General features: G+C 43.2%; 1 protein-coding gene across 1 annotated transcript in view; it reads left to right on the forward strand.

Annotated features, from left to right (window-relative positions):
• The first annotated feature begins 5806 nt into the window (after positions 1–5806).
• Positions 5807–24981, forward strand: part of COBL (cordon-bleu WH2 repeat protein) — a 438118-nt gene continuing 418943 nt past the window's right edge. The window contains exons 1-2 of the mRNA XM_029589712.1: positions 5807–6033; positions 6260–6440. Of these exons, the coding sequence (XP_029445572.1) occupies positions 6424–6440 (17 nt within the window). The 5' untranslated portion in view covers positions 5807–6033; positions 6260–6423. The remainder of the gene's footprint in view (positions 6034–6259; positions 6441–24981) is intronic.

The raw sequence follows: 24981 nt of genomic DNA on the forward strand, positions 1-24981 counted from the left end.
GTCCAGGGTAAACTGGTGCTGATCTGTGTTATCCCGGGTCAGGAAGGTTCTGGTCAGGTGGCAGGACGCCACATATGGTATTTTGCTGCTATATTGGCTCTTTCTCCTGTTTTCTCTCGGGATTTTTTTGCTCATTCTTTTGTGGGAAATCTTTGATTTTTCTCTGTTAGTTTGTGAGAGATGTGCATGGCCTGGGAGGAAATGTCTTTTCTGTTGCTATTTCAACTGTATTGCATCACATGCAGAGTCTGGCTTCTTGGGGTTTCTTTCCACCAGCAGGTGGGGAGGGGGCTGGAGCAGACACATTTCCGCCTCCTTATCATCCCAGGACTCAGCTGAGGGCTCAGGAGGAGAGGAGGAAGGAGGCACTATATACACTATAGAGCACACATCAGGGAGAGGTGGTAAATGCTGAAAGAAGAGTGAGGTTGAGATGGGTTGAATGCTTCAGGGTGGCTGGTCAAGAGGGGGGTTTATGTTGGAGTATCCAACAGTGGCCAGTCCGGGTCACAAGGACCTGGCAGATCCTGAATATTTCTTGTTCCTCCCAGGCCGATGCAATAATCTGGGCACTTAAGACTGGTCCCTGAGTGCTCCCTGTGAGAGGCTGAACTTAGTGGGCTTCCTTTCTCTCTTAATTCAAAGGGTTCCTTCCCCATTACTATACCTGGAAACTTTTGATTTCCAGTCACTCTGAGATAGTTCCAGATTAGCTGGTGTGTGTGTGTGCGTGCGCACACACATGCCAACAGCAGCATGCACACAAACTTTCTCGCATACACATAAAAAAACACTATCGCATATTCAGTCGCTTACTGTCTTTCAAACACACACGTGCTCACTCACACACACACACACATGCACACACAATCTCTCATTCCTCTCATTCACTCATAGACTCTCATACACATACACATTCACTAAATTCTCCCCCTCTTCCATGCACACACTCTCCTCACTAATAGCAAACCAAACACCCTCCACTGCCAGACACTTTGAGAAGTAACAAACAAACAAGCAAAAAAGACACCTAGAACCCCTGCCATACCATACCAGCACTAAATCTCAGGACTCAAACCGCAGCAACCTTATTTATGAAAAGGAAGCAATGCAAACAGTACACCAGGCCCTAGAACACTAATACACCACCTACTGTGGAAACAGTACAAGACATACTGCTACAAATCCCTAAAGAGAAACTATATGCTAGCAGAAACACTGCACTTCAGTCACACTCACAGAACACGGACTGACCATTACCTAATAGAGAAATAAGGGACTATAAATTAGAAACAGAAGCATGCAGACAAGCCTGAAATGGAAAGCCCATGAAACCAGACTCTGAACTGTGGAATACTGAAAAAAAGCAAAATACATCTGTTAAGATTCGTGGCCTGCAGGATTGGCCTGGACGCCACCACGTATAGCCCGTCATGCCACCATGCTGCCGACCGCCTGGCTTCTCCTAAGGTGCACATGTGCAACTCTCTGCTTTAAAGGTCCTGCTGTGGGATGGGATCTGCGGCTAATTGGGTGGGCCATGGTCATAGCACAGTCCGACGCTCCTTCTTCCTGCCTGCACGGATCCTGCAGTCTTCTTAAGGTGCCTGCTTCTACAGAAAGGAGCAGCCAGAGTTTACCGACGACGTTGGCCCGGAGACTTGTCAATTCCTCCGGAATCCCAGAGTCTCTGGGGAAAATCGGAGGGTTTCCAGGTATGCGCATTACCTTTCCTCCGACCTTTTGTTTTCAAATTTCAGTCATCCCTCCCAATCTCTGGGGCAGCTGAGTAGGATTTTTCCATGTTTTGTTAAGAAGCTGGAAGGTACCGCCCATATACCCTCAGGACCCGAACACGCCGTATTTGGACAGTCCTCTTGTTATGAAAGACCTTTTCCTGATGCATTAGCTCACTAGCTCATGCTCTTCCCATAGTTATACCCTCAACAGTGCTCACAGTCACCTGTATACCCCAACCAGTACATTTCAACCTTACCTACCAATTATTTGCAGTTAACCGTATCATGTATTCATGTTATTTGACAAATTTTGTAGTCTATTTTATATTTAATATTTAATATTTATTGATTTACGTTCTATTGTTCAATTCTCTGTTTATTGTTTAATGTAACGCCGTACGTTTTTTGTTCAATACTCTGTTTATTGTTTAATGTAACGCCTTACCAGCGACTGTTTTGTTCTATGGAAACCGACTTGATTCGATATGTATATCGAGAATGTCGGTATATAAAAACCCTAAATAAATAAATAAATAAATAAATTTTTTATTTTTATGTGAACTGCTACAGAATGAGCAACCAGTGACTTTTAGGGTGAAGTCAGCCTTCACCTTAATAGTGCAAGGGATCCCCATCACTGTCAGCGCAGAAAGCTTTTGCCCTGTCGGCTGTTCACAACAGTCAGTCAGTTCATTTATTTTCTGAGATTTGAATTAGTGTGAATTTCTGTGACTTTTAAGTATTTTACAGAAAGTGGGGGAGGCAGCACAAATGCATTGGCCCTTGGGTGCAGGAGGTGAATGTGCCTTCTGATTTTTGAGAGGCAAAGGCGGTAACTGGGCATGTACATCTCTTGGCCACGCCCTGAAATGGCCATGCCCCGCCCCCTTTTGAAAATTGCAGTGGGAGATATGCGCGTGTATGGGCGGTTTTTACAGTTCGGTTGGCGCGCACCAGCCTGACTTGTGTGCACATCTTCCAATTGATTCTGGCACTGGGCTTTGAAAATTCACTTTTATGTGACCCAAAGCTTTTTTTTTTTTTGTGCAGTATGAGCAGGTATCAGTCGCCCTAGGCAAACTTTCAGCCTTGCTTCCCTCCCCTCCCCATCTCGGCCTTGACCCAGCCCAGCCCACTCCACAAATAATAAAAAATTTTTACATGAAAAAGGGTATTCAAAGTAAGTTTCTGAGTTAAAAATATCACAATATGTATATTAAACTTATATGCACTGCTCTATGCCAAACAGAAAACACTGCTAAAGGGCAATAAAGTTGCTTGGAATCCATATGGTATTGGGTCTGTTGTAACGCAAGCTGAGTGTGGGTTTGGCACTCAGAAAGCCAAGACTAACCAAAATTACAATTACAATATAGTAACTCCCTATACCAAAAGAGCGCTATCAGCACTCAAACAGTAAGAACCCTACCTATGAAAAGGCAGCGCTGTAAATATTACACCAGGCCATGTAGGCAATGTAGGCCCTGCGTTACTTTTACTTCATCTTCATGAAGGTGCCATGACAGAGGTGAAGAGGGAGGGGAAAGGGGAGTTTAGCAGGTTGGCTTCTCCCCACCCCAACCCCAACCCCAACATAACACCCTGCAGGGGGAGGATAACAGCCCCTCCCTCCACTGTCTGTGGGCACATATTGCCTTAATCCGAACTTGCACCAGGCTCTATAACACCAATACACCTCCCATTAGGAAACAGAACTAGCTAGGCTACTATAGATCCCTACACAGAAACTACACAGTAACAAAATACCTCATCTTGGTCACAAATGCAGAACACAGACAGACCCTCACCAAATACAGAATAAAGAGACCCTACCTTCACCTACACCATGATTAACCATCTCCACTATCGTTTATATGTTTGAATTAATGACCTGTCCTTTCTCTGCCAAGTTCTAATCACCCTGTTATATGTAACTGCCTTTTTCTGCACCATTGTTTTAGTTTATGTTTACGATACACCCTTGTTTTATGTGAACCAGCATGATGGGACTGCGTTCTCGAATGCCGGTATATAAAAACCCGAAATAAATAAATAAATAAATAAAGTAAAAATACAAGTCTGCAGACAAAAAACTGAAGTGCAAACTGCAACAAGTTTGACTGTGTATGTAGTGCAATAAAGGAAAACCAGAAACATTGCCATTCCTCATAAAGTATCAAACAATAAAATCAAGAAATAGAAATCAATAATAGTAAAAGCAGTATTTTGAAAGTGAATATTTAAAATAGCTGACAAATAGAATGACATCCAACAATTAAAAACACATATTTAAAAAATATAAAAAAAAAAAATCCAAATCAGCAGACACATAAAGTAACACCCAATGATTAAAACTAACAAGGATATAAATCTACCAGCTCGCCATTCCTGGGAACTTTGATTTCCAGGTGCCCTGAGATTGTCATCAATTAACTGTGGGGGTGGGGTGGGGTGGGGAGTTGTTTCTCTCTCTCTCTCGCTCTCACACACACAGCCTCTCCCACCCATATGGTCTCACTCTCACATACACACACTCCCGCAGGTTCATTTTCTTACTCAAACACACACGGTCAGAAGAATATCTTTTTGGTTGGGGGGAGGGGGGACGACAAACCAACCTCTGTCCCTGTTGCTGTTCTAATTGCTGATGCCATGTGGGGCAAATAATTGGTAGGACCATGGCCTGGTGCAGCGGCGGACTCACGATGTCGGACCGGCCCGGATATTTGCCGCCCAGGCCGGCCCAGGACATGTCACGTGGTCTGCCGAGCGCAGCTCTATCACGGCCGTGCAGGGCAGACCACGTGACTGGAGTGATCGGCTCACCGGGGGATGCCCGATCCCCCGATAGGCCAATCCACCCCTGGCCTGGTGGCCCACCCTGTTCTGCGCCTATGCTCACACACACACTCAGGGTTCTCCTCTCACTCAAACACACACCCTCACTCCCTCAGGCTCCTCCCTCCTCCCTCTCTCTCTCTCTCTCACACACATACCCTTTCTCACAGACACTCCTCTTCCCTCACACATCATTCAGGTGAGTATGGATGTTTCGAGGCATGGCCAAGAGATGTGCACATAAATACTTGCGCACCTGGGCATTCACCCAGGTCCAGTGAAATATAATTTTACTTCTGCTATTGATGAGGTATAAGTCTAAATAAAACCAGTTCCAGGCATTGCAGAAGGGTTTGAGGGGTTAACTGGGGGGACCTGCAGGGTTTTGGAGGACTTAGCTCAACACTGGGCAAACTAGTGGACAAACTGGTGAAACTGATCATGGTATGGATGCATGCCGGTTTTAAAATTCCTTGTCTTGCGCAGCCAAAACCTGATTCATGTAGCTGGGCGTGCACAAGCTTAAAATTGGGTGCATTGTGCGCACGGCCAAGTTATTTTATAATATGCTCATATGTGCGCCCATTTGAAAGTTACCATCCTTGGGCCTGATTTTCAAATGCTTAAAAATGGGTTTTACACATGTAAATGCACTCTAGGTGTGTAAGTGGGATTTTGTAAATTGCTACAATATATACCATTGAATTGTCCACAGGATTTACCAGCGTAAGTGGTCTTTTGACATTTGCTATGATAGTATCTTACATTTACACACCTAACTCCTTTGAAAATTCACCTGTATACTTTGCCATGTGCGCAGGGCTCACAACCTGTTTTTTTTTTTTTTAGAGGGCAGAATGCCAGAGATCCTCCATACACCTCTGCAGCTTTGCCAAGGGGGTTCCTTGTGGTGCTGGTACCCGAGCATCTGCCCTGCCTGCTCCCACTAAAAAAAAAAAATTACAGTCGTGGTTGAGATACTTTTGTGCCCTCCTTAGAATCAAATTACCACAGGGCAGATGAGCTACCGTCCAATTTTCGCTTTTTTTTTTTTTCCCAACGAGTTCTTTCAAACAGCCTATGAACACTGCGAGGGGAGCTGGACGCCCCGACTACAACGTGGGTAGCGGGGTGGACTCTCTCTCTTTCTATAGAGGGACGGGGTGCAAGTGAGGAGGATCCCTTAGCGGTGGAGCGGTGATGCAGGAAGTTTCCTGCTCTTTGCGGATGTTCCCTTGCAGAGGGGACGGGGCAGGCACTCGGTGCACAGGGGAGCTGCAGCTAAACCCCGTGGCTGATTCCGATCAGAGCTGTCACCGGCAGGGGCGGGAGATCGGGGACACGGAAACCCAGTGCCCTCCCTCCCCCCCCCCCCCATTCCTTTGATCCTGCCGCTGCACTCCCCTCCTGTCTCCCAAACTGCAGAGCCCTCCCCCGGGATCTGCCTTAGATCAGGGTAAGTTAGCGGCGCTCCTTTAGTGACACGAGCGGAGCGGGGGGTGGGGTCCCTCTCCGTCTGCAGCGGTTTATTAATATCTCTCTGTCTCATTTTAAGACTGATCGGCGGGAGCTTGCCGCTTTTGTTTTGTTTTTTTTTGCAGTTCTGCTCTTCGTTGCACCGGCGCTTTTATTTATTTTTTGCTGTTTTCTTGTCTCCCGCTCTCTCTCTCTCCTTGCTGCAGGTGATCGGTGTTTGTTTTTTTGGGCGACTATGGATCAGCCGAAGTAGACTGGCGGGGGGAGGGAAAGAAGAACAAGGGGAAGGAGACGAAACTCGCTTGGTTTTCTTTGCCGAGTCCATCGCCCCCCGATCAAGCAGGGGAAGGGGAGACGCGGCGCCCCCACCATGGAGCCCCCGGCCCGGTAGGCACTGCTTTGCATGTATCGCTTGGACTTTGCCCGGGGGGGGGGATGGCGCCCTCGCTGTGCTGCCCCGGGAGCGCGCGCGTGTGTGTGTGTGTGTGTATATTTCTTTTCTGCACAAGTTTCCCGGGTAACAGTCCAGGCCGAGGACTGCACCCTGCACTGGGCAGGTGCTGCCTGCCGCCCTCTCCTCCCTCTCCCCTGCTCTGTGCTTAGCAGAGGGGGAGAGGAAAGGTAGGGGGGGGGGGGTGTAACTGCTGGGGGGCAGGGTGAAAGACGGGATGGAGGGACTGAACTGGATGGTTTGGCGCTTTTTAATTGCAGGGCAGGAAGAGGGTCCTCCCTTTTTAACCCTCCCCCCGACAAAAAAAAAAAATGGGAGTGTTTCTCCAAATGCCAATGGCTCGGTTGCCTTGCCTGGCATGTAGTTTGTAGGCAAGGTGCAAATGCCAGCGATGTGTGCCACAGGCTGGCAGGGATTATTAACCTCTTGCACCTGCTCCGGGCAAGACCGCTCCCTGTAAGCACCTCCTCCCTGCCATCTCTTCACAGTCACAGGCCGGGTAGGGGTAGCAGTCAGGTCGTCCACAGGTTGGGGCGATTTGGGGGAGAAAAAGAAGAAGGGTCCACGCCAGGAGGCACACGCTTGTGGCTTCTTTAATATGTGCGGGTTATGTTTCCCATTGTAAAATGAGGCAAGCTTTCCGGTTGTGGTGTTTAATAATATATGTAAATTATTATTATTATGCGAGCTTCAGGTGCTGCCTTTCCTGTGACTTTTTTTTACTCTTTGGTAGGAGTTGCATTTTACTCCTTCCTGCCTGGTTACTGTATTTGCCCCATCTGGCTGAGCTTTCTTAATCATTCCGCTGCGCCTCCCCCGGGCAGGTCTGGTTGCTTTGCATTGCAAATGAGTGCTCGGTGTCTGACGTGAAGCAAGCGTGGATATTATAGAGTTTAGTTTTAATGGGGAGCTCGTGCCATACAAAACCTAAAAATTCGATAGAAAAATGTGCCCTTTTGGAGCACAGCACTCATAGGGTGGCCGGATTTCTAGCGCTCAGCATCAGATTGCATCAGGGGAACCAGACCCTACTGTCCCATTTCATTTCAGGATGCCCCCGGGACACCGTGCAAGCTTGCTTTTCTTGTTCTCTGGGTTTGGAAATATCAGAGCAAAAATAAATACAGTAACTAATGCCACATACCCGACGAGCATTTATCAAATGTATTCAAAATGGAATGCAATGCTTATTTTGCTAGTTTTGGGCACTGAAAAAAACAAAAGGTTTTAATTCCCACCCCCTCTCCCCCTTTTTGGAAGAGGCAAAGCATTTTCAGGTTAACCTGTTTTGTGGTATCTAGGCTAGTGCATTCTCTCAACAGCTTCTTTCACAGGGCTGTGCTGACTTTTCTAGTTCAGGACTGGCATGGTTTTGACGGAGGTGAAGTTGGCAGGAAATTGATTCAGGAAACGTTTTCTGTAGCATTAGAGCTAAAAGAGGTCCGCAAAACAGTACATACAGTGCTGCCTCTGTAGACTATTTGATGATGTAACCTCAGCACAGGGTCTTTTATTGATTGATTCCAAGCCTCTTTGGCCTCTGGCTTAAAGGAAGATTTTGGTGTTGGAGGAAATGTGCCTTATTTGGCCTTTAACAAGTACAGCATTTGCCAAAGAAAATTCACATTGATTAAAAAAAAAAAAAGTTTCAGAGTGCAAACGTTCAGGACTACAGAGGCAATGAAAGGAGATTTGTTTGAGGAAGAGAGTTTACTGGTCCCAAAAGCTTATATCTTGGGCCACGTCAGTATTGTAAAGATATCATCTTTACTCAACTGTTTTATTGGTTTTCCCGTTTGCTTTTTTTTTTTTTTTAATTTGTTTTTCATTGGATTTTTAATGATGAAAATTATAGCATCGCCCATCACAAACAATATTGGGTGTCCTTTACCTTAGTGCTGTCATTTGTTTAATAAAAATCAAAGCCTCTCATTGGATGACTTTGATAGGTAGTGATCTTGGTGGTCTCAAAGGAGGAGAGCTATACACGTTACAATAAACAAATAAGAAAGGAACTGCGGAGCAATTAGTATAGACACTTTTTTTTTTTTAAGTTTCACATTGGATCCATAAGTATTATGGGAAAATATAATATTGTTTAAAATATAGGCCAGATCCATAAGCTTTGTGGGGTAAACATTATTTTGATTTCTAGTTTTTACAATATAAAACTAGCAACCACGCAAACAATTGTTAAATATTTTTTGGGGTCTTCATATGTGGAAAAAAACTCGTGAGAACTCACCTTACAGAAAAAAATCACAGTGTTTATAATCATTGTCCCAACTTTTCACCCTTGCATAATGTCCACTATTTTGATTAGAGTCAGGACAACTGCATTTTGATACAGAAAGCATTGACCAATGCATCGTATGACGAAGTTTCCTGGCTCGTGTGTAATTGCTGAACAGGGAGGGTCCTTAAGAACAGGGTGAATGCTTGTCAATAATGTGCTGGATAGCATGAGCCCTGCTGGAAAATTGTAGACCATGCAACAAGGTGTTCTGGATGTTTTGCATGGGGCTGCCGCCACAACTCCCTGTTGGCATATGTAGTGTGAAGATACTCTTTCTTCACAACTCACCTGGGTAAACCCACACCATCAGCTTACTCGCTAAAACATGAGAATGCCGTTTAAACTTGGAAAAATCAGAGCAAATCCGCTCACTCTCAAAAACTGGCCGACGGGCAGCCCGCTTACATAATGTATGCACATGACAGCTCTGATACTGTAAAAGTTTGTTTCTGTCTGTGGGTTCAGGAAAAAATATTGTTTCAATATTGCCCTCAGAAAGCATTATATGCAATGTTTTACCCAAATTCAAAATTAATGAGCTGTTGGGATGCAACATCATGCAAAGCAGATCATTATTTTTGAATTCAACAAAAATCAGTGCACAAAAGCGTCTTCACAGGCCGGTATTGCCAGTCTCCACGGCAAACTTTCACACACAGGTTTGCTACACAGCTCATTTGCATGGGGTAGCAGACTTCAATTGGAAATCCCACAGGTTAGTCCATCGTCCACTATGAGCTCATAGGGCACCTGCTTGGTTATCTAGTTGGCTTCCTCTTTTTTTTTTGTCCTCTTCTGCACCGTACGCATGGCTTGCTCAACTCGTGAGGTCATCAGACAGTGCCACTGCCGTGGGCAGAAGGACGAATGCTTCAAGCAAGCTAGGCTGTGCTTGGTATTCCGTTTACAAAGAAGTGGCTGAAAGGGGGGGGGGGGCGGGGAAAGGGGGAATCTAACTGGCAAGGTAAGCATTCATGACCTTTTACAAGCAGATGGGATGCATACTAAGGAGACTGGGATGTTGCAGAGGATTAACTAGCTTTAGCTTTGGAGCGGCCCCCTTTGTTCTAGCTCTTGCCTAGGATTGTGTGTAGTGGTTCCTGAAGCTTATATAAGAGTTCAGTCCTGTAATTTTGTGAAACTTTATGTTCACAGAAACCTTTTTTTCCCAATAATCGATACATTCATAGTTTTAGTACTCATTTGCACGCATCCCTTCATGCTGCATTTTTGACTTCATACCATCCTATATTTATGATTGCATCCCATCATCCCCACTTAGTCATATGTGTGATCTTGAGCAAGTGGTGTACAATAGCTGTGTGCATTCTTTTTTTTTTTTTTTTTTAATGGGTGTGTAACATTCCAAAAATTACATCTCTGGCGGGCTTTGCTGGGAAGATAACAGCTGAGCTGTAAATTAAAAAAAAAAAAGAGACCAGCTGAAGAGCAGCTGATGACCAAAATGTGGCTTCCACTGCTCATTCAGGCATCCAAACGTGAGAGAGAAAAAGTGTGAGTGTGTGGGTTTGTGCGTGCAAGAAACCATTTCTAAAGTTTGTGGATTCCCCTCCCAGCGTTGCATGCACTCTTCACTGCAGAATTTATGTGAAATGAAAGTCATTTTCTTTAGTGAGGTGTGTCTCAATATTTTGTGACTGCTGTACCCCTGTCAGGAATTTGAGATGTCTTATGTACCCCTTAGAGTGGCCAAAATTCACAAAAAATGCTGTCTTTACTTATCACTATAAGAACTGGGCCTGTTATTCAGTTGGTGTTTAACTGCCAAATATAAAGCATTACAGTAGTTGAGCTGACTTGTTGCTTAATGCATGAAGAATTGTGGCAAAGACCATTTTTGCCCAGAAAAGAGCATACTTGCCTAATCTAACATAAGCACAAGAATGCCTCTCTAATCACGTTTGTAATTTAGGGCTCAAAAGACAATCTGGAACCAGTAAGGATGCCTAGAGACCAAATCACCTCTTCTAACTCCAGTACTATCACTAAAAATGACAGACGAAGCCTCAGGGTAATATTCCCATACCCCCCTCCTCCCAGAAGTCGGCAATGTAAGCTTAAACTGACCGGCAATCCATCCCCACCTCCCCTCTCCTGAGCTCACTCTGGCCTGGATTTATCAAAATGCACTAAATATCACATGCAATAAGAAAAGGGGTGTTTCGCTAATACCTAGGCAAAAATTTGCAATAACTGCCAGAATTGTAAAATATGAGAGAGAGAGAGAGAGAGAGAGAGAGAGAACCTAGCCGTAATACCCTCACCCTAGATAGGTATTTATATCTCTATGGGAGGCCCACATACTCACTCGAGGTGAGGTTTAGGTATTAGTGTAGGGGTTAGGGGCCACTTTGACATTCAAAGTGAGACGTACGAACAGCACAGTGCTCTCTTGTGAAGATTTGATGACCTTCGGAGTGAGGAAACTCACCCAAAAATGAGATCTGTACAATGTTCTCTCAACCTAGCTTGATGGACTCTCTCTCCCTCACTCACTCTCACTCTCTCTCACTCTCGGCATTTGTCACATCCGACAACGCCATATAGCACTTTGATAAATGACCCTCTCTGTTCCTTTCCGCAGCTTCAAACCAACTTCACTTTGTCAGAAAGAGCCCATAAAGCACTGCAAGAAACACATGTCCTCTAGCTCACTTCAGCAATGCCAGTTCCCCGCACTGTCACTTCCTTCAAAAGTTGAATTTAGCAGCATCAGGGGTGTGTATGTGTGCGTGCTTTTATCTTATTTTACTTATTTATGTATTTATCAAATTTTCTATACCATTATTCAGACATGCCACAACGGTTTACATATTTGAAAAAAATAAAATACAGGGTCACAAAACTAAAAAGTCAAATTAATATTAAAACTAAGGAAATAAAGGGGCAGATTTTCAAAAGGGTACTCGCATAAGGGTGCGTACCCCCCGAAAACCTGCCCCAACCTCCCCCTGCGCGCGCCGAGCCTATGTTGAATAGGCTCGGCGGTGCGCGCAAGCCCCGGGACACGCGTGAGTCCCGGGGCTTTGCTAGGGGGCGTGTCGGGGGTGGCGTGATGTTCGGGGGGTGTTCCGAGGGGCGTGGTGCCAGCCCGGGGGCATTCCGGGGGCATGGCTGTGGCCTCCGGACCAGCCCCCGGACCGGAACATGGCAGCCTCAGGCAGGTGTAACTTTTCCAACAAAGGTAGGGGGGGGGGTAGATAGGGCTGGGGGGTGGGTTAGGGAGGGGAAGGTGTGGGGGGTGGAAGGAAAGTTCCCTCCGAGGCCGCTCCGATTTCGGAGCGGCCTCGGAGGGAACGGAGGCAGGCTGCACGGCTCAGCGCAAGCAGACTGCCGATTTTGCGCAGCCTTGCGCTCGCCAACCACGGATTTTAAAAGATACGCGCGGCTACGCGCGTATCTATTAAAATCTGGCATACTTTTGTTTGCGCTGGTTGCGCGAACAAAAGTACGTGTGGGTGCAGTTTTTTAAAATCTACCCCAAAATGCACAGTTCTCAGGCTTAAAGTACTTAAATATAAATATAACACAATATAAAAGAGTTAAGTATCAAAATCTAGAGTAAAATACATAAAATAAGGTAAAATAAAATAATAAAATAATCATGAAAAATGTCAGCAGAGGGAAAGAGAATGTTTGTTTGTTTTTTAAGCTGGCCTCATTTACCTTCCTTATAAGCTATGCTACATAGGCATGTTTTTAAGTTTCTTTTAAAAATCTTAAAATTGGGTTGCAATCTTATGTTAGTGGGTAACTCGTTCCATAATTTCGGACCGGCTAGCGAAATGGCTCACTGTCTTAACCAGGCAGAATTTACAGGTGGAATAGTCAAGAGGCCTTTATTTTCTGATCTGAGGTTTCTCTGTGGGGTGTGTAACCGTATAGCTGCTTTTAACCAGTCTCTCTGGTCTCTGTAGATTACTTTGTGTAAAATACACAGCACTTTGAATTGAATGCGGTATTCAATCGGGAGCCAATGTAGGCCGATGAAGATTGGTGTTAAGAATACTGGTATTCTGCATCTTCCAGTACAGATTTCTCAGTGGTGATTAAAGAAAAACATAGCTAATTAACACAGTGCACTACAATAACACCACCGAAAGCAACATAAAACTTTTATAAAACAAGATCTGATAGCAGAGTTTTAATATTTTTCCCTAAGAGCCTTAATGCCCCTCTCCTCTATAATTTCAACCAGCAATCCATTCCAGTGAGAGGGTGCAGAATATAAAAATGCTCTATTTCTGGTTAACTTTATATTTATATTTTCTCTCCCCCCCCCCCCTAAGGAAGCCGGTATTGGCGAAACGTCTTAAAGCCTTACTGTCAGGGTGTGCTCAGCAGTGAACATCCGTGGTGTGCTTAGTTGTGAACATTCCGATCCTTACAGACTCCCATTGGAGTAAGGATGTGTCTAATTGTGAACACTTCAGCTCGTACAGACTCCTGCTGGAGCAACTAATCCAAGAAACATTCTCCTGAGTTTCCCTCTAAGCAAGCACCTTTTCAGCAACTTTTACAGCATTTTCACCAGGATTTGGAATTATTGATGTTTTCCAATGTAGACATTTTGGCATTTCTTGCTTTCCATTACACGGCACTAGTTAGCTTATTTTACAATGTGATTTTTCATATAATTTAAATATGGAATACGTTTTTTCAAAAAATCTAATAAACATTATGGGGTCGATTTTAAAAGGTCTGTGCATGTGCGTACGATTCCCGGCGTGCGCGCACACGAACGCAGCTATTTTATAATGTGCGCGCGTCGGCGTGCACATGTTATAAAACACAGGTCCCATGCACACATGTGCACTGGTTTTTAATGTCCACACACCCATGTGCGGGCAGGTGGCCTTCTCTGCTCGCGGGGGAAGGGGCGGGAATTGTAGAAAAATAGGTGCGGCGACACAATCGGGCCTAAACAAGTTCCTTAACCCTAACTCTGTCCTTCCTTCCTCTTCCCCTCTCCTCCCTGACCTCTAAACCTACCCCAGCTTTCCCCAATTTTTTTAATTTCAATACTTACTGCTCCTCTGGAACAGAAGCAAAAATTTGCGATAACTTTTTGCGATAACTAATGGCACCGTCCTGGCCCGCCCCTCCCCCGCACCCAGGCCCCGTCCCCTGGCCCATCCCTTTCTGTGATTATCGGTAATTATGCGCATGACCAGGCCCTTTCGAAAATGCGCATGGCGCATGCAGGGCCCGGCCACACGCATAACCCACTGATTTTACGCACCTGGCCAATTGAAAAATTCAGGCTTATGTTTTCATTTCCTTGTTAATTTGCATCAATGTTCCCATTTTATATCTATCTATCTACATCGATATACACACGCACACATTATTTTCTTTTTCTTTTAAACTAGGTACCCTAGCAGGGAACTGGATTAAGGCAAGGTACTAGAACTTGAAGTTCAAGCCAGGTTCCCAGATATCTGATTGCAGCTGAAGTTGTAAGTCAATGCCAAGTTGCCTGAGTTAATGGCAAAAGGTTCCCTTTCACCCAGCTGCAACCTGGCCATTAGGATTACTGTTCCCTACTCTGAACTCCTAATTGGCTTTGCCTGTTGTTGCTGTGAGCCTCTCATTAAGGGAATTTCCCACAGATGTGACCAATCAAGGGTCTCAGAGCCCGCAGATCTACTTTTATTATTATTATTATTTTTTTTTTCCCAGCTTTACAGCCACAAAAAAGAATTCTATCTTCTTCTATAAGGAAAATTGCAATTATGGCTGCATTTTGCTATGATATGTGGGAGTTGGACGCAGGATCTCCAAAAATGTGAAGGAACAGGAAATGAATTGCTTTGCACAGTGTTAGAAAGAATTACCATGTAACAAACCGGCTTAGAGCCTTGGTTTTCATTTATCTTAACCACTTAGCCACTTCCTCTCCTGGTTCTCTGAAGCTGGCTTGCTGGGTTAACTGGTTGTGCCTACCCAAGCAAGGCACAGCTCTCTCCCAAGAGAGTTCCAGCCCAAACAGGGGAGCTCATCCAGTCCTGATTATGGTATCCCAAAATGAGTTCTACTATACTAATTAAGAGCAAGGCATGTTCTTACTGTTCTCTTGATTTGTCTGCCTGCTATTTCACGGCAGTGGTTGTGGGCTGGAGCATTGCTACCATGTAGGAGAACAAGGTTGGATTCTCAAGCTCTGTTTCTGCTACTCAGGCCAGCAGAAGCTTGTGATCCGTTAAGACTTACCTGCACTGTTTTCTTTTCTCCCTCTTTGGCTCCTGCCCTACCAGGGAAACCAGGCCTGTTGCTCTGCTCCACCAGGGAAATCAATACCTTGTCAGGTCTGTTGCCCCGGAAGCCCAGTCCTCATCTCCTGCTGCTGGACCCACCAAGGTAAAGCCACAGGGAATTCTCCAGCGCTTGCTTCTTGGCACTGGGACTCAGGCTCCATTGAGTAGGTTCCCCCAGGAGAGGGTTGTCTCAGTATAGCCCTCCTTTTTCAGTGAATGGTTACCTCTAAGCACCTCAGGAAACCAGAGAGACTGTAACATCTGGTTGCAATGGGGAAGGAAAGATCAGCCCTTTGGAGGATTGTCGGCCCAGAGTATGCTAGGGAAAGCGACACTACGGAGTGCTATTGCCCTGGAGCCACTCCTTTCTGTTCCATGAATATTCAGCACCAGACCATCTTGTCTGCACATCTGCTGAGGCAGAGACCTTATTTAGGAACTGAGGTAGTACCGGACGTTTATATTGAGAAGGGGCTCAATGATGAGCTTTTGGTCTCTGCCTCCATCTGCTGAGCGGAGGATAATCCCATTTATACAGTCTGGTCTGGCAAGACTTTCAGGAATCGTGCGTGTTTTACTGAATTGGTGGCAATTGCTAGTAAATTCTTGGACCACGCTTTGATATTGGGTTCGGATTTCAATGTAGTTTTGGATCCTAATATTGATGCAAAACCACCTAGATTTCAGAGTATAATGGATAAAGGGATGGTAATATCCTTATTATTAAGAGAACTGCAGTTGAGGGACATCTGATGGGTTTTGAATCTGGATGAAGTGGATTTTACATTTTATTCAGCACCTCATAGTGCTTATTCCAGACTTGATTATTTTCTCGTTTCTACATTTCTTGTTCTCAGAATTAAGATAGCCAAGACTGGATCAATGACGATTTTTGATCGTGCCCCTATTACAATAGAGCTATAATTGGCACAGAGGACAGCTTTACCTAGATGGCGTTTCCCTTCCTTTTTGTATCAGGGTAATGCTTTTAAGGAGTTCTTAAAAACTAGGTGGCAACAATATTTAGACAGGTAAATCTCTAATTAGGGGTGAGCTTATTCCCTATTGAAGCCATAGGAATAAAGTAAGAGATGCGCATATAATACAACTTACTTGAAACCTAATTAATGCTAAACAACAGCATATTCGTTCAGGTTTGGAGTCTGACAGGCTGGCTATGTTTAAGCTTAAAACTAAACTATCTCCGGTTTCAAAGGGCTCAAAGATCAGGGTTATAGATAAAAGATGGAATATTCTGCTGTGCCAACAAAGGTTAGCATGGTGATGATGAGGTTACTTAAAAGTTCCCAATCAAAATATTATATAACAAATATGGCTCGTAAAAATGCCTGAGTTATTACAGAAGCTAAACGAATCTTGGAAATTTTCATGGACTGTTATCATACTTTTTCTCAGGGTAAGCCAGTGCAGGAAGACCTTTGCACTTCTTTTTTTGAGAATGCAACTTTGCCTGGTTTGTCTGATTCTCAAATTCTTCACCTAAATAGACTACTTAGCCTGATGGAAATTGATCTTGCTATTAAACAGTTGAAGTTAGGGAAGGCCCCTGGATTTGATGGATATGGCCCAGAATTTTATAAAATACGTCCCTTTTATTGCAGTTTTATAATGCAACTCTGGAAGCTGGTATTCTTTTATCAAGCATTAATTACGGTATTTCCTAAGAAAGGTAAAGATCTCTCTAAATCAGAAGGTTTTCGACTTATCTCTTTGTTGAATGTGGACCTTAAATTTCTGACTTCTATCTTGGCAAAACGACTTAATTTGGTGGTTCCTGACCTGGTTAACCTTGACCTGGTGGGTTTTGTAACAGGGAGATATGATGTCTGTAATGTCCACAAACAATACATGCCTTGTGGTCCTCAGCATCTACTGATAAGGATAAGCTGATTGTCAGCCTTGATGCTGAAAAAGCCTTCAACAAAGTTCAGTGGCATTACTTGCTCTGCATTTTGGAGCAGTATGGCTTTCAAGGAGATTTTTTGAGGTGGCTAAAACTATTGTATGCTAATCCAACAGCTAGGATAACTGTCAATGGTTTGTTTTCAGACTTTTTTGATCTCCAAGGAGATACATGTCAGGGTTGTCCTCTGTCACCTTTATTGAATGTATTATCAGTAGAACCATTGGTCCTAAAACATCATATTTACCCTGATTTCCATGGTTTTATATTGGAGCAATATGATAAAAAAATTGTCTATTTGCAGATGACATTCTTCTTTTTGTTTCCAAAACCTGTAGCCTCTCTATCTGTTATTATGCAGATTTTTCAAGATTTTCGTAGGTTTGTGGGGCTGCCCATTAATTATACCAAGTCAGTGGCGTTAGCAGTACCACCATCGCTCAAGAATTCGTGGCCAGGGATATTACCTTTGAAGTGGGTTACCTAGAGTTTTACATATTTAGGGTTAAAGTTTTCTTCTAATTATAGGCAGATTTATCAACTTAACATAACCCCTGTTATAGAGTCTCTTCAGTCGACATTTCAGTCCTGGATGGATCTTCCTTTATCATTGTTTAGTAGGGCTGTGTCGTTCAAAATGGTACTTTTTCCTAAATTGTTGCACCAATTACAAATGCTGCCTGGTTGGCTTCGGAAGAAAGATGTCTATCAATTACAGTCGTTGGCATTGAGCTTTTTATGGAGGAACAAAGGTAAGTGTATCAGTTATGCTATGCTGCAACAGGAGTGTGGTCTGGGGAGCATATATTTACTGGATTTTCGGTTTTATAATTTTACAAATCAATTTCGAATTGCAAAAGAATGGGAACTTAATACATTTCAGTACTCCTTGCCAGGTTTGCTTGAGTCTGCACTATTTCCATTGATCTCATGGGCGGAGTTGCATTTGCCCAATACCGGTGTTCCGAAGAGTTTGAAATCTTATCCATTACATCAGACCTTACGTCTAGCCTGGAAATATATTTGCTCTTGGTGGGGTTCTGATTACAAGAGGTCGGGTTTTAGCCGTTTGTAGGCAATGTTGCCTTTGAACCTGGCATGCAGCACAGTGTTTTTCAACTGTGGGGATGGATGCTTGTTTCGGATGTATTTTCTCTAATTGATAATTATATCTTCTCATTTGAACAGTTAACAGGTATGTTTCAGTTACCTGTTTCTCATTTCTATGCCTATTTGCAGGATAGGTATCATGTGTCTTCTCTATTGTGCTTATCTCCAACCTTTATGGATATTAACTCTATATCGTATTTGCTACAGGGTGTGGGTAAAACTCGCAACAAAATCTCATTTTGGTATAAATTGAAGTCTGAAAAAATGTCATAGTGTTTTGTTGAAATTAGCAGCACAGTGGTCTGTTGAATTTGGTATGACAGTTATGGCAAAAAATTTAAAATAAATAAATAAATAAATTCTTATACGGTTGAAAAATCTAGCAATCAATACCAAACTTTGAGATGCAATTTCATATTATCCATAGAAATTATTATACTATAGTGAGACTATTTCAGATGGGGTTATTGGCATCAGATCAATGTATATGGTGTAAAGTTACTAAAGCTATATGACACATAGGGCCTCATTTTCTAAAGTATCGCAGGCCTTCGATACTTTAGAAGATGAGGGGTGGGGGGCCGAATCGGGGGAGGGGCGGGCCTGCGCTAGGCAGCAGCGATCGCTGCCGGTTTCGCACCCAATAGCGCCACCATAGGAGGTGTAGCTATTGGGAGCGAAAGCGGACGCGAAAAGGGCCTTACCTTTTCGTTGTCCGCGGTGTCGGTGCAGAGTCGGCCCCGGTGATGCCCCGACTCCTCCTCTTCCGGGGCAGACTCCGCCCCCATCCTGGTATTGCGTGCGAGCGGCTTGGAAAATGAGGCCCATAGTTTCCTTTTATGTACTGTGCTGTATGGTTATTGGGGATCTGTCCAGGATGCGTTAATGAAAGTGTTGATGCTCCAGCCACCTTTTCTTGGAGAAGTGTTAATTTTAGAGACTCTACATAGGCGGAGCATTTATCTAGGATTCATATTAAATTTATGCAAATTGCACTTTTTCTAGTGAGACCGGTTATCCTGCAATGTTGGAAGAATGTGAATCCCCTGTGTGTGCAGATTTGGGTTAATCAAATGTAGGAATAGAAGGCCATTCAAGATTTGGATGCTAAAATAGTTCACAATCCATTAAATATTGGTTATACCACAGTGTGGGGAAGATCTTTGGATGCTAATCAGATTCTATAATGGGTAGAAGTCCACTGGGGGTGTGTGAGAATGATGAGTTGTGTGAATGATGGTTGTGTGGACGCATGAATAGTATTGTAGTGGATGGTTTGTCTAATTTTGTCTGCTGCTGTGGCACTCTTACTGTTATAAGTAAAAATTATTTAACGTACCGGTTGCTATGTTCTGATTTATTATACAGTTGAATTTTTGTTGCTGTAGTTGTATGTTAGTACAGTAAATAAATATTTTAAAAAAAACAGTACATGTCCCAGTACCGATCTCTGTGATATTCCACTAATGACCTTATTCCATTTGAAAAACTGATCATTTAGTCTTATTTTCTGTTTCTTGTCTTTTAATCAGGTACTGTTCCACAATAGAATACAGTCTTCTATCCCATGACTTTGTAATTTCCAGAGGAATCTCTCACGGGGGCTTTGTCAAATGCTTTTGGAAAATCCAAATACACTATATCAACCAGCTTCCCTTTATCTACATATTTATTTACATCTTCCAAAAATCTGAAAGATTGGTAAGGCATGACTTCCCTTAGTTAAAACTACATTGACTATTTCACACTAAGTCATGATTATCTATATAGCCAGTTTTTTTTTTTTTTTTTTAAGAATAGCTTTTACCATGTTTCATTGACAATCAGTATTGTATCTGTTTTAAATGATAGATTACAGATACTAGTAACAGGTTTGCAGTTTATGTTTGAGGATTTTCTCTAGGGTAGGTGCCATCCAGTCCTGATGAGTTGTTACTCTTTAGTTTGTAAGTTTGATCTGTTATATCCTCCATGATCACAGATATTTGTTTTAGGTGCTCAGAATCATCACCATCAAATAATGTTTCAGGTTCCCAACATTCTCCTCAGTAAAGACCCAGGCAAAGAATTCATTCAATTTTTGCGCTATTTCCTTGTCCTTTCAGAGCATTCCTTTTGCCCTTCTGTCATCTAGCAGCCCAGCTAACTCCTTTGCAGGTGTTTTGCTTCTGAAGTATTTGAAAAACTTGCCTCTGGCAAGTTTCTTTTCAAATTCTCTCTTGGCCTTTCTTTCTCAAGTCAGCTTCTAGGGGACTGTGTTGACAGAGCATTACATTTATCTGTTGCTTTTGACCCTGATCTGCCACTTCCTGGAACATCTGACTCTGCTGTTACCTCTGCCTGTAACTCCTGATAAGAACATAAAAACATAATTGCCATACTGGGTCAAAGCAAACATTAAGCCCAGTATCCTGTTTCCAATAGTGGCCACTCCAGGTCACAAGTACCTGACAGGGTCCCAAATGGTAAATAGATTCCATGCTGCTTATTCCAGGGATAAGCAGTGGATTTCCTCAAGTCCATCTCAATAATGGTTTAAGGACTTTTCCTCCAGGAACTTGTCCAAACCTTTTTTAAACCCAGCTACACTAAGAGCTTTCACAAAGTCCTCTTGCAACAAATTCCAGAGCTTATGTGTTGAGTAAAAAATATTTTCTCACCTGTTTGTTTTAAATGTACTACTTAGTAACTTCATTGCATGTCCTCCAGACTTTGTACCTTTTCAGAGTAAAGAACCAATTTGTTCTCACCTGTTCCATTCTGCTAATTGCTTTATAGACCTCTATCATATCTCCCCTCAGCCATCTCTTCTCCAAGCTGAAGAACCCTAACCTCTTTAGTGTTTCCTCATAAGGGAATAGTTCCATCCCCTTTAGCATTGTTCGCTCCTCTCTGTACCTGTTCTAATTCTGTTATATCTTTTTTGAGATGTGGTGACCAGAATTGCACACAGTATACAAGATGCGATCGCACTATAGAGTGATACAGAAGCATTATGATGTTCTCTGTTTTATTCTCCATTCTTTTCCTAATAACTCCTAGCATTCTATTTGCAATTGACCTTGATTATGTTCCTGTCTAGATGTCTTATCCCTACTGTGCTTCTGGCTGAGCATCACCCTGGAACTTGGACTCTTGCCTCACAGAAATATCTTGCAGTTTTGTGGCTTAACTAGTCTTCAGTTGCTTGTTTGAATGAGCAGTTGCGATGCTTGCCTGTGAAAGAAAGTTAAATTATTTTAGTACGCCAAATTCTCCAGGCACATACCATGTATGGCTCAGTATGGTTCCTATAAATGGTGTTTCCAAGAACTGCTGCCAGCTGAGTAACTACCATTCAGGTTTGTCACTGCCTTATTGCTTTTTTGTTATATCTGTGTATGGTTTTTACTGTAAACTGCTTAGAATTTAGGATTACACAGCATACAAATATTTGAAATGAATACATCTAATTTTCCAGTTCTTAGGTTCTAATTGGATCTGTCCCGTCATGTTTATATAATTTATATTTCTCTGGGCAGTGGATTGGTGGTAAAATGACATGCATAAATTTGAAAATGCGAATGCATACCGATTGTCTGTTCTCTCAACCTAAATACACACCTGCTAATGCCTCTTTCTAATCTGACTAAAATTATGCAATCCGTAAGAGCCTGCACACATACTTAGCCATTCCGAGGGGTTGGTATTCATCCAGAGCAATGTACCTGGCTAAATATCTCTTTACCCTGCTAGATGCCTTTGAAAATTGTCCTTCCCAGATTTAACAAATGACCTTTTTCCTCTCGGGTAGATGATTAGTCATCCCACTTCTGGCATCCTATCCAATTCCATTATTTCAGAATGAAGGAACAACTTCCAATTTAAAAGCTATTCTCTCTTTTTAAGAGTATAAGATAGTGTGGCTACCATGTTTAATCAATGTGGACTTCACAGGGGATATTGGTTTCCTAGAGCTGTGAATTCTGCTGCCTGTCTCTGTTGGTTTGTGGAACTTCCCCTCGGCCTCAGCTTCACTCCAGAGTTAAGATTCAAGAAACTTTATTGGCATGACAATTTTTACCATGAATTGCCAAATTAACACATATAGTGGCAAAAAAAATAAATAAAAAGGAAGGCATTACAAATTACAGAATTCTGGTGATGCTCAGGTCAGATTACGTCTCTAGTCTGGTAGCAAGACGTAACACATTTTGTGGCTGTGGCTGCTCTTTGTTTCCCAGACGATTAAATGGCAGTTTTACCCGTTTGTTCTTTTTCGGGAAGTATTTCATTTTCTCTGCCAGCTGTTTTTATCTTTGTATTTTGCACTCATTACACCTTTTGAAAACACCACCACCACCACACCACCATCTGTGATGTCATCTGCAATTTACTTGTGTAAAGGGGCAATTGCATGCCTAGCTCATTTGCATTGATTTGATAAAGGGTGCAAGTCTCTGGTCTTTTTTGAAAGGACCCGTGCTCTGGAAGTCAGCAGTGGTCACCACAGTTTGGCTGAAAACTGTTGGCATTGCCCTGTTTAGGTGCAGATCCTTCTAAGACAGTTGCTGTTACATATTGTGATTCACCCAATTTATAGATTAATCTCCTTCCCGAAAAACATGAAGGACTTTTGAAGTTTGTGTACAGAATTAGCATGTGTGACAGATTTAAGAAGATGTGTGTATAGCCTCCATCCTGATCAGCTCTTGGGCATAGGGGCTGACTGAGAGACTCATGGACCAGAGCAGACCCATGATGTCCTGGGAGTTCCCACACCAGGGTAGGGGGAGTCCTCCTTTTAAAGGCCCTTAGGGGTTTTCTTTCCCCCTTAGGTGCTCTTCCATTTATTAGTCCAGTCTGGGTTAAAAGCACTACATTGCACACCAAAACTGTTCAGAATAAAACATCTTTATTGGCACTAATGAACAGTAACGTAAAGTCCCAAATTAAAGGTACATTAAAGAATAATACACCAATCTGCAACAAGTCCAAAAATCAGTACAAACAAACTCAGTCTCTTTCAGAAAAATCCAACCTCACTCTGACAGGTTTCCTTTTTTGGGCAGGGATCTTTCCTTCCCTGGGTCTTTCCCCAGTACCTGCTCTGTAGGGTGGATTATCCTTGTCTTCCTTTCACCAGCTTCTTACACATGGCTGAGCATCTGACAGGAAGTCCCCACAGGACTTCTCTTCTGGTGAGTAGTCTCCTTCCTCCAAGAACTCCCACTGAGGACAAGGCCTCTCTGTAACCACTTCTCCAAGAATTTCTTCAGGAATGAGTGAGATTTCTTCCTTCACCTTTCCTCCCAATGTTTCTTCTGGTTTGTTCACACTGGGCTCCCAGGCTTTCACTTTGCCAGAACTCTGAGACTCCTTCCTCCCTGCAAGGCCTGGCCAACTCCCGTTCCTGGACCCCAGCCACCTTCCCTGGGAACCTCTTTTCCCTTCCCCTGGAACCTTCCCTGTGAAGGGATCGGGCCTACTGGCGCCAGTCTGTGGAGAGATGCGTACCAGAAGACTCAACTCCTGGCATCTTAATGCATATTTCCCCCCTGCATCACATGGGCTGCAGGACTTTCTCTGTTATACCCCTCCCATTGTGCACACCTACATCCGCTGACCTCACAAACAGGGCAGGGTCTGCTGAGACTACTGGCTAATTTACTGGCAATCCAGGTCTAGGCAGACTATTGTGGCCATTAAAGTAAAAAGTAAAATCTGCTAGTAAGGAGCAGAATTGGGGTCACCCTTACATATGACTTCAAGGTTGTTTAAAGATATTAGTAAATAAACCAGGCATTTCCTGACCTCAACGTTCTTATTTGATTTTGTCATACAGTTGAAGATTTAATAAAATTTAAAAGCAGGACCATATCGCTTAAAAATGCCAATTTGCTTATTTTCTTAGCTCTGTTGCTTTCTTTTTAAATAAATACAAATAGATGAATAATCTCTCTTTCACCGTCCTCTTCCTCCTAACTGAAAATAGAAGCTCCAGATGTAGAAAGTCTCAATGCAGTGGCTTATTCTCATGCTCACTTTCCCATAAGGATACTTCAGGGCAAGGCTTGCTCCGTACATCTCTTTATCCTTGGGATAAAGTTACTCTCCCAGTGCCAGGAGAATTCATTCTTCCCAGTAAGAGTATCTTTATCCCCTTGTACTTTGTAGCTCTGCTGTGCTAAGACTACAGCAAACAGTAGTGGAGCTTAAGTACTATTTTCGCTGGTTGCACATGTTTAGTATCGCTGTGTGTGCTATATAGTCTGACGTTCTCATTATATAGTTCTTTTTTTTTATTTGCATTTGTCTTCTTTGTCTCATACAGTCACAAGCATATTTGAGGGTCAGAGCTCCTCCCATTTCCTTAACATGGAGAGCCTGGGTTCTTGGAATCAAACTGCGTTTAGATTAAAGTAGCAAGCCAGTCGGCCTTCACGTGTCTGCTGAATCCCATAAAGGAGTACTAGAGCTGTAGTTTTTGCTAATATATTAGGTAATGTAAAGTATCTTTGCATATTTGAATCGGCTTAGAATTTCCTGTAGCTTATATTCCCGCCCACTTGCCTCTCTTTTAGATTTGCTTGCATGGACTGCTTAGCATTGCAAGACTAATTTTGGGTATTGATACTGACAGAAGAAGTATGTATTAGAGATGCAAGCAATTTCATTTCTCAGAAGACAGTTAAAATAATATATTGACATGATTGTATATCTGTTATACCATACCTCCATCAACACAATTGTTGACTGTGAGCACTCTTCTCTTTGCATACTTGACATTCAAAGTTTGACGGTATGACGTCATAGCATGTAAGTGAATCATGGGATTTGGGTGCTGTTGGACACCCTCCTGTCCCTATTTTATTGGCCTTTAAAGGGTA

This window comes from Rhinatrema bivittatum, chromosome 2 (genome assembly GCF_901001135.1).
Source record: "Rhinatrema bivittatum chromosome 2, aRhiBiv1.1, whole genome shotgun sequence".
NCBI classification, from domain to species: domain Eukaryota; kingdom Metazoa; phylum Chordata; class Amphibia; order Gymnophiona; family Rhinatrematidae; genus Rhinatrema; species Rhinatrema bivittatum.